Below are 10,778 nucleotides of genomic sequence, written 5' to 3'. Positions count from 1 at the left end.
GATGAGGCTAAGGTTCTCACCACCATGGCTAAGAGAGAGCTATAGGTGCTCCTAGTAGCACACATTAAAGGCAGATGTGTGTCTGCAGATGTTCTCTATGTCACATTGTTGTGGTCCTACTTATGCATGTCCTTGCATTCACTAAGCGTACACTGCGCCCATGAGGAATACAATACGCATACGTGTGTGTGTGCATGAGAGAGAGAGAGAGAGAGAGAGAGAGAGAGAGAGAGAGAGAGAGAGAGAGAGAGAGAGAGAGAGAGAGAGAGATCCCTTGAGAGGAGAGCTTTACTTTTCTCGATCTGCTTTTATGAAATTTGTCAAGAGTAAGGGGTCTAAGGGTAAGAGGCGCCGTTTTACTAGTAGTAACAAGATTTAGTAGATCAAGACATTCGTGAAAAGATCAACGTGGTCTAGGTGTGATTGCTAAATAAGTTATAGTGATCATGATTTTCAGCTAAGATCTCGACGAGGATAGTGATGTGAATGTTAAATATCCGTCGTCTTGGTGCAAGTGAGGGATGTGTGTGGTCAAGTACGTCGGTAGTTCAAGATAGTGTCTACTGAACTAGTTTATGTCCTATGTCTTTTTTTGTAGGTGTAATCGGTCCAATGTCTTTTTTCCAGGCATAATTGAGGGCGATTACAATTCTTTCAAGAGGAGGTTTATGTCACAAACTCATGACATGCTGTTCAAGTGGCATGGCCTAACGGACAAAACCCAATTGAGAATGGACAAAACCTAGCCGAGGGTCCTAAAACCTAATGGAAGAAGCAGAAGAAGTTTTTACCAACTTGCAGATTCTGGTCCAGTGGCCTAAAAAAGGATTAGGTTTAAAAAACTAACCCTATCAACTGGCAGAGCATGGTTGAAGGGCCTAAACCCTTCAAAAATAAAGCGAAGGACCAGAATTTGTGTAGAGCTGTTGATGTGGCGCTGCTGTACGGACTGCCCGGATTTTTCTTTGACCACTAATGTAGCATTGTACGGATTTTGACTTTGTGTTGAGCCCAGTGGGTGCTAGATTTTGGGGTGTACTGCTTTTGGGACTCAATGCTTTTCATGTAACTGCTTTTGGACGGGCTAGGGGCCTTTATAAGTGTGCCGAATGCGTCACTCTTGGCAAATCAGCTTGCGAACATTGCCAGAGAGAGGACACTTGGACATTGTACATTGTGAAGCATAATAATAAAGAAATACCGATAACGGTCACCAATCTTTGGGGCCAGTGCATCTCGGGACGGAACTCCTCCATTTCGTGTCAACTCTTCTCTTCTCCCACTCTCCCTCTTTTCAAGTTCAGTTCAATGGTTTGCAGTTTTCTCATGTGTGTGGCTATAAATATTTGGCTTGGAGTGTCCAAGTCTGGTACACAAAGAATCTGATCAGAAACACGTGAGTGACTTGGAAACAAAGCAGAGAGATTCTGAGCAACAATCTCATACAAAAATTGAAGAGGAGCAAGTCAATGAAGATTGAACGATGAAAGGCAGGTCGAGGAGGAAGAATAGCCTAGGCTCAATTTAAAGAACCTACAAAAGATGATTGTGGCATTAGCAAGTTAAGGCAATCACCTTCTTTAGATGCAAGTTAAGGCCTCGATGAACCAACTTCTCAGATTTACAAAGGGTCCTCTATATGTAAAACATATAGAGAATCAACCACTAATGGAAGTTTACGAATGGTGGCAGGTTTAAGTTATGCGCCTCATGTGAACATGCCTAGTTTTAGCCTATTTATTCAGTTTTTTATGTTTGTAGTTGACATGATTTCTTTTGGCTAAGTCAGGCTCCTTTCTATGGGAAGTACATGTGGGCCCTCCGGACTCACATTATCTATATCTATACTATAATAAAAGCGGGAGGGATTCAGGCCCCCCTTCCCTTTCCACATGTCGTGATTTCTGCTGTTCGACAGGCTTCAAGCCATGCTCACTGCTATATACTGAGACAGGCGCAGGTGGCTCCAGGTTCGAAGAAGACGAGCAGGCAAGTAGGCAGCAATCTTGAAGAGCATTCGAATGAGGAGCATTTGACGGAGTGGGTAGCTTTCACCTCTGATCGATAGTACGGGGAGAGAGAGAGAGAGACTCTATCCTACCCTGTTTATGAAAGCAAGAGATGGCGGTCTTTGGCGTCTGGCATTCTGCTACACACACACACACATAGAGAGAGAGAGAGAGAGAGAGAGAGAGAGAGCTTCCTACCTCCAATGGTCAAGAACCTGCACCCTCCTCGCATCTCTGCTTCTCTCTGCCCCAGTACAAGATTCCTCCCTTGGCTTACTTCCAATTCCTAGCTCCCTCTCCCCCATTTCTGCCTCCACATAATCTATCTCCCTCTTCGTGTAGTCTGGGCGTCCCCTCTCCCTCATTCATTGCTTGCTACGCTGTGTAGCCCGTTGCTTGCTGCTCTGTCCAGCTCAGGCGTCGACTAGCTTGGTGCTTTGTCCAACTCAAGCATCGACCAGCTTGGTGGAGGCCTCTGTGCTTCTAACACCGACAATGGTAGCGTTAACCCGCATAAATCTAGAACTATAATAAAAGGGGGAGGGATTCAGGGCCCCCCTTGCCACATGTCATGAGTTTTGCTGTCCGACAGGCTTCAAGCCATGCTCACCGTTATATACCGAGACAAGCGCAGGTGGCTCCGGGTTCGAAGAAGACAAGCGGGTAGGTACTCTTGCTGGCAGCGATCTTGAAGAGCATTTGAATGAGGAGCATTTCACGGAGTGGGTAGCTTTCACGTCTGATAGTACTCCATAGTATGGGGAGAGAGAGAGAGAGAGAGAGAGAGAGAGAGAGACTCTATCCTACCCTGTTTATGGAAGCAAGAGATGGCGGTCTCTGACGTCTGGCATCATGTTGAACACACACACACACACACACACACACAGCTTCCTGCCTTGAATGGTCAAGAACCTGCACCGTCCTCACATTGCTGCTTCTCTCTACCCCCCTCCCCTCAGTACAAGATGCCTCCCTTGGCCTACTTCCAATTCCTAGCTCCCTCTCCCCCATTCCAACCTCCACATAATCTCTATCCCTCTCCATTTAGTCTGGGCATCCCCTCTCCCTCATCCATTGCTTGCTACGCTATGTAGCCCGTTGCTTGCTGCTCTGTTTGTCCAGCTCAGGCGTCGACTAGCTTGGTGGAGGCCTTTGTGCTTCTAACGGCAACATCAACCCGCATAAATCTAGATAGAGAGAGAGAGAGAGAGAGAGAGAGAGAGAGAGAGAGCACACAGGCAAGAAGCTTCCATTGGGGGACACAAGGGGTTTTCCTGTTTACTTGAAGCAACCAAGGACCCAGCCGTCTGCTTATGTTGCTCAGCTGCTCTCTTCACTTGCAAAATGACCACGTCTCTAGAAGCATCATGGAGCCTCTGTGCATGCAGGAGAGCATGAAGCTGCCAACACAACCGGCTCAGGCCATCACGGAGTAGCTCACTCTACAGGAGAAGAGTCACCTCACGAAGGGGGTCATCCGTGCAACAATGAAAGCAGCATGCAAGGCGAGAGCGACGTCGAGGGAGATTGTACGGATCAAAGCATGGACTCAGGCCATCACAGAGTAGCTCACTCTGCAGGGGCGTGCCAACAAGTGGTACGAACAGCTAGGCATGGCAGGGTCAGGCCATTAGGAGGAGCATATGTGGAATTAAAATCAGCCTCATGAAGGGGTCGTTCGGCGACAATGAAGGCAGCAGCATGCAAGGCAAGAGCGACAACGACCACTCTTCTAAACAAAGACGGCCTCCTGTGCTTCATCCAACACAATCGATAACCACTTTGCCTACTTGATGTATGTTTAATACAAGCGCTATGACGTTTAGCTCAGTAAAACATTTTTATGTAACACATCAAAAATATTAACATTTGGAGGCACTCCTTGCTATCTTTGCATGCGCCAAATGTTTCCTTGGATTAAAATCTTTGTAAACATTTACATTGCATGAGAACCAAAGAGAGAGAGAGAGAGAGAGAGAGAGAGAGAGAGAGATAGTTCTATTATCGTCCTCGGAGGTCAAATATGACCTATGGGACCAAATGAACATGTCACATGGTGTGAGTGGAGTTCATAAGTGACTCTCGATGCTCAAAAATGGCGGAAATGAGCGTTGCAATAGAAAGTCCACATCGTGGTTGGGAGAGGAAGGTATGTAGGGAGAGCTCATGGATGAATATATGGGGAAAAGAGGACCTAATGTGGTCAAAAGTTGAGCACTCGAGTAATGTATGGTACTCACTCTCTCGCACTTGACGAGGGCATAAGGTGCAAAGTCGATGAGACTCCTCGCCAGTGTCCCAACGTCCTTCTCGCAGCGTAGAGAATGGGAGCTAAGACGAATGGAGGCAATGGTGCGGATTGCACTCAATGGGATGGGCTCAAGGATGTAGGGATGGGTTCAGTTACCGCGTTCAGATAAGAAGGGAGACTTGTAGTTTGGGGCAGTGTGTGTGGTGTAATGGCTGAAGCGAGAACCTCCGGATTTCTCCCAAGCCGTGATACATGGGTGTTGTAAGAAGGCCTCATTAACTTGGAAGTTGATCGAAGCATCCTTGACCAAGTGACATGCATCCCATCTTTCAAACCATTTCTTGATGTCAAGCATCCACCCCGAACTTAGTATTTTGCTCTTGCATGTCTTTTGGACCTTTTGATTTGCTTCATATACGATTCTTGGAAGTTGATACAAAGGGCTACGTTGTGTTTTGAGCATGTACTCCACAACCCTTTGCATGCTCAAGACCTCAATGGGAAGCAATCTAGACTCAAGAAGTAAGAGCGTGTAGGGTGTTTGTGTCTTGACTTGGAGAAAGTTGGTGAGAAAATACTTTTGGACATTCTCAAACTCTTTCCAAGTAGACTTCCCGATGCTACCACCCCACACCTCCACTCCATAGAGAAGCACCGGTGTCACCAACGTGTCAGAGAGATACTTTTTGAGAGCCCAACACTTGATCTCTCTAGCATTGCACATATTCTCAAATGCATAATAAGCCCTCTTTCCGGCTTCCAAGCGACGCATTGCGCAATCCTTCCATCTATGATTGGATGGAACCTCAAGGCCAAGGTACTTGAAGCTATCGTCCACTTCAAGTTGCTCATTGTTGCATACAATGAATGGATTTTCATCATTGAGGGTCTTTACAAGCATAACCTTGGTTTTGGATCCATTCACGATCAACCCGCTATGTAGGCAAAAGCGTTCCGAGTCTTACCATGCACCGAGCGAGTTTTTTCGAGCAAAGACAAACCCGAGCAAGTGTTTGTACGCAATTAGTAAATTTTATCATCAACAAAATATTTATTGTTTGTTATATATTGATGCACTACAACAAAAAGAGTTTTTAATGGATAGAATACCTCCTAAATTCCAAAAGATCAAAGTTTACTTTTAAAAAAGGTAACACAATATTTGAAAATATTATCTTTCGGCTCAATCTCTATTTATTTAACTATAATCGCCTCTACTTCTACTCTTCTTTGGCTTGGATTTTTCTCGCTTGGGCTTCATATGTTTGAGCAAATGTTTTTGTAAAGAAGATGGATTGGTATTGCCTAGGGTTGAGCGATCGAAGCTGGCACTTGCACGTACAATGCCTCATACTACAGAAACAAAGTTGCATGATAGAGCCGAGCATTGGACGTACTGTACTGAAAAGCACCTGGATGGACGAGAAGAGAGAGGTGGAGGTGATAGCTAGGCAACTTTACACAGCTTGCCGACGAGAGAGAAAAGTGACGACGAGATGAGATGGCTGCAACAACACACACATAAACCCTCACTCTCCTCTCTCTCTCTCTCTCTCTCTCTCTCTCTCTTAAAAAGAGAAGGAAGCGTCAATGCAAATGTGCCAAAAAAGTAGTACATGAGCGAGCTAGCATGATGGAGAGAGAGAGAGAGAGAGAGAGAGAGAGAGAGAGAGAGAGAGAGAGAGAGATGGCTTCTGGAAAGCGCATGGTTGTAGTGTTTTTGGTGCTAATGCTGGCGATGGCCAGACTGAGTGGTGCCGCAACGTAGCCGGCTCCTCTAGCACTACATTACACGTCCCTACTGAATCTGGTGCCGGCCTTCCAGGCTCTGACTCTCTATGTGTGAAGCTTACCTTGCCCAACCTATCACTCACCACCTACCTTGGCCTCAACATCAACATCGCCCGCATCATCTTCGGCAACAACGAAAGCTGCATCTGGTCACCATCGCCTACATCGACCTGCCTCATGCACTTCTCTTCATTTATGGTCATTTGTAGTTAGATTCCTGCATGTTGAAATCAACTTCTTGTTCTCTATGATACTAACTGCTTTCCCACACATATGTTCTCTCTCTCTCTCTCTCTCTCTCTCTCTCTCTCTCTCTCTCTCTCTCTCTCTCTTTGGAGTAAAAAGCAGCTCTGAAGACTCTTGCTCACCATAACAACACAATATAAAACTTAGATACACCTCTTCAAAATTCCTCATCTGAGATATCAAAAGCACAACCTTAATCCTAATAAAAAGCTTGGATAGACTCATATTAAAATGTCCCAAAAGTAAAAGAAATCGTAGCATTCAAAATTAGCTTGAGCTCAAAAATGAGTTTCACATGAGCATAAGCCAAGCCTGATTCAAAAGATTCTTTGTGTCAAGAGACCCTAGTACTATACCTCAAAAGGGAACATCAATCTGCAAAAGAGAAGCCTGCTCAAAAAAGAAACTCGAGCCACAGTTCCCTTTAGAGCTCCTGCTTTCTTCTTGGCTTCTTCAACAATAGACAGCTTAATACCCTTGCCTCTTGGTAGTGTCACCCAAGGCTTTCTTCCTTTACCAATAGTAAACATATTGCCAAGCTGGGTGGAAAACTCTTGATTGACAGCATCTTGTACGTGCAAAATTTCAAAACTTCCCTTATGCTTTTCACGGTGCTTGATAATCCCAATCCTGCCTCTGTTGCGACCACATCAACCATAACAATGTTGCCAATGTCAAACTTGATGAACTCTACAACCTTTCGAGTCTCAATTTCAATTTTAATGGTGTCACTGGCCTTGATAAGGGGATCTAGATAGCCAATGGTGCACCTATAAAATGTAGTGATGTAGGGAATCCCCTTCTCACCGAAGCAAGCAGCTCAGACCTTGCATAGCTTGTACTTAGACTCTTCAAGGCTGATGGAGTGCAAAGTGAATCTTCCCTTGCTATCCTAAAGCAACCAGAAGTTTCCTCCGGTTTTTGCAATGCACACAACATCCCTAAACCCAACAGGGTAACACTTGTCCGTCCTTACTTTCCCATCCACAGAGATGAGTCGCTGCATCACAATGGCAACCACTTCACGATAGGTCAAGGCATACTTCAGCCGATTTCTCAACAAGACAACCATCGGCAAACATTCCCTGGTCTTATGTGCTCGCTGCATGGGATGTGGTGAGCCGACGATTGCTAGAGAGGCGACATATCCATAGCTCAGCTAGTGTTGGCATCATGTCCAAGAGGTAGAGTTGGCCAAGGAGTGCATGCAGTAACACTATTGTGCTTGGACAAGGAGAAGACTAGAAGGGGGCAAGGATCATGAGGGACTCAGGAGAATGGCAAGGCTTGCGCCTTCCCAAGGTTCTGAAGAAAGAAGACAAGGACTAGGCTGGAAGGACGATTGTTCGAAAGGCAAGGCTGGCAAGGACGGTTGTCCGACTCCGAAAGGACATAGCAAACAGGAAGAGCTCTATGAAGGAGGGAGGAGGAGCAGAGTAGCGCGTCTGCAAGATGTTTTGGAAGCTCAGAGAAAAGGCTATTGCTAACTCTCTCGCCAATTGAAAAACTCTCTCTCTCTCTCTCTCTCTCTCTCTCTCTCTCTCTCTCTCTCTCTCTAGGCGCTGATGGCTAGAGAGAAGCAAAGAAGCCAAGGGATTTTGAACACTATCTGTAGCTATCTGCGCCGGCGTGGATGGCTAGAGACAGATTCGGTTGAGAAAAAAAATATGTCTCTAGCCATCCACGCCAGCGCGGACAGCTACAGACAATTTTTTTTTTTCACTCATGTCTTTTAAGAGCTAGGTCGCACTGAGGTGTACTGGGTTCCCAAATAAATAGTGGAGTATTAACTCTATTCCCACTAACCCCCTGGTTGCACCCAACTCCAAGTGCTTGAAGATATTAAAGATCTATTGGTTGGCTGGGTTTGAGCGCAGATAGTCCGGGATGAGGAGGTGGCAAGTGGAGATGTACGTGCAATTGAAGGCGAACACAACAGATCTACTGGTTGTGTAGGTTAAATCCACACAAAATTTGCTTAACCCCTACCTTTTCAATACACTACAGTGGGAATAGGAAAATCCTGGCACTTGCCTTGGAGATGGAGTGCGACCGAGTATTAGTAGAAATATGCCAACCCCAGTGTCTCCACTCCTCCCAGGCGCGACTCGGCTCTAAGTGTTTCAAACTTTCTCGAGATTCTTCCTCTCTTTAGCCATGCATGTTTGTGCAGATAGAAAGAGATTGACGCTACCTTGGTTTGGGATCCCGCCCTTTCCAAGAGACCATTTTAATTGGCATGTTTTTTTATAACAAACTTGTCAAACAATCTAGACTTACGTAAAAATCTAAAGTATTTTCACCTTCCAATGAGGCTCGTGGCATGTTTTTTTATAACAAACTTGTCAAACAATCTAGACTTACGTAAAAATCTAAAGTATTTTCACCTTCCAATGAGGCTCGGTTCAAATGAACCCGCCGGCAAAGCTCAATGGTTCTTGACTACCTCTACTGGCTGTCTGTTCACACAAGCCAGAAGCACAAAACAACAATGTAATTGTGAGAATGATACTCACCCAGCAGCCACACTTGAGTGGCAACATGTTGAGCACGCACAGATCATGGTTCGACTTGTGCCTCCCGCGTTTTGCACTGAAAAGTGCCTTGTAAGCAAGTTTTTACAAGGAGGGAGGGAGGGGGTTGGCCAAGCAACGACGGGTCTAGAGAAAACCTGTGATTCTTTTGATCAATCCGTGCATGCCATGCAAGATGCACACACTTGTGCCTCTCTCTATCGTCAGCTCGTATAAACCTAGCCTGAGATTACAATTTGAAAGTTTTTAGATTCATCAAAGAAACTCGACATTGCAGTAAACGAGGATATGTGAGAAATGGCATTCTCTCTCTCTCTATCACTCTCTAGCCAATTTGCATCTCTCTCTCTCTCTCTCTCTCTCTCTCTCTAATTTGCACTAGCTTGGATGCATATTGAAACAATGATGACCAAGTTCAAATTCTAGATGTTGCAACCTTTTATTCTTATACGTTTAAATTTTGAACACTTAAATGTTGGCAATGTCACTACTTGTCTTTGATAACAATGCATAATGAAATTGGCATGATAATGTATTTATGTGGACCACAATTTTATAAAACCAAATCAAAATAAAACATTTCTTTTATAAGCTTGATGAAAAAAACTATAAAAATGCTCTTGAAAACATATTTCAGTAAAACCTAATTTCACGTCATGAGATCTATCTTAGTGGTAGAGACCTTAACTTTTCAATACAAAAATACCAGTTCACCCCCCCATGGGTTATGCTCTTTAAATGCAGATGGAGAATTTGTAGTCGTGTTCATAACATTCCTTTGAGTACCCTATTTTTCACTTGAAATAACCACCCTCATTTGGTCACAACGAACGAAGGTAGTAATTGAAGAATGGTATCCATTAAATCATGGGGCCACTATGTCCAAAAATTGTTAATGTTGATGTCGCAATAATCGAGGTCCATAGCATGCAATAGCAATAGCCAAGGTCAATAAAAATACAATATCTTTCATTTGTTGTACCATTATCTGTGTGACATGCCCATAAATGGTTCCAACTATTACACCCACGGGGGATGTTCCCTCAAGGCCATAATCAAAGAGACATGAGAAAAATTCTTCTTTTACACTTGTGGTGGTGTTTCAAAGCAATAGGTAAACCTTGATGGGTTTGCCTTGTTTGATGAAGTACCTTGTTTTTTCCTGCTCGGTTTAAATCTCGCTCGCAATTTGGAATTCCTCAAGCGTTCCAAGACACTCATAAGCTTTTGTGCATCTTCTAAGGTATGTGCCAAGAGCACTACATCATCGGCATAAAGCAAAAGCATGATCACCGCATTTCCAATCTTAACCTCTTCTATGCCTTCTTCTTGCATAAAATCAAGAACCATGCATTCCAATTCATCAATGAGTAGCCCAAAGAGGGTTGGGAAAAGTGGGCATCCTTGTTTAACACCAATGGTGCTTGCAAAAAATTCTGAAATTCCATCTCCAATACGTAATCGACATATCACTTTTGGTAAATGCGAAAGACTGCATCCATAAATTCTCTCCGCACTTGAAGGCTTTGCATACGTCTCCAAAGATTTCATTGCGGTACCATGTCAAAAGCTTTCTTGAAATCCACAAAGCAATAATACAATTTTTTTTCCTTTCAATGGAGACGCTTCCATAAGAACTCAAAGAGTGACAAGGTGATCAATAGTGTTATGATGCTTTCAAAAACCTGCTTGGCCTAGCGCACGTTTGCCATTCTTTTCATCCCATTCACTTATCTTCATCTCCATGATACATCCAAATAACTTTGCCATCAAAGAACCAACCATTAGAGTGTGATAGTTGTTCACATTGTTTACATCTCCTCCTTTGTGATCCAATTTTCACTCCAATCATGAGGCATGCCATGCTGAAGTGCAAGGTTAAACATATCGCATATACAATATCGTGTTTTCTTGCTTTTCCATTTAATCATTTCAGCCTTGACACCT

At 44.2% G+C, this 10,778-nt stretch overlaps 1 protein-coding gene across 1 annotated transcript; it reads right to left on the bottom strand.

The window, feature by feature from the left end:
- Positions 1–6,790: 6,790 nt before the first annotated feature.
- On the bottom strand, positions 6,791–7,405 carry LOC147448143 (small ribosomal subunit protein eS4-like). The gene is made up of 2 exons (XM_086524501.1): positions 7,200–7,405; positions 6,791–7,067 (listed from the first exon to the last, which is right to left on the bottom strand). Exons 1-2 carry the CDS (start codon positions 7,403–7,405, stop codon positions 6,791–6,793), a joined length of 483 nt encoding a protein of 160 aa, XP_086380627.1.
- Between the last annotated feature and the right edge of the window lie 3,373 nt (positions 7,406–10,778).

The sequence above is a fragment of the Adiantum capillus-veneris genome, chromosome 11 (genome assembly GCF_014529385.1).
Source record: "Adiantum capillus-veneris isolate H3 chromosome 11, ASM1452938v2, whole genome shotgun sequence".
In the NCBI taxonomy this organism is placed as follows: Eukaryota; Viridiplantae; Streptophyta; class Polypodiopsida; order Polypodiales; family Pteridaceae; genus Adiantum; species Adiantum capillus-veneris.
This window is presented reverse-complemented; position numbering and strand designations above follow the sequence as displayed.

Bases quoted from the DNA above. Each gene is read 5' to 3' on its own strand.
- LOC147448143 (XM_086524501.1), bottom strand. From the start codon at position 7,405: ATGCAGCGAGCACATAAGACCAGGGAATGTTTGCCGATGGTTGTCTTG. The intron at 7,068-7,199 runs GTTGCTTTAGGA...TACATTTTATAG, and splicing joins AAAACCGGAGGAAACTTCTG to GTGCACCATTGGCTATCTAG.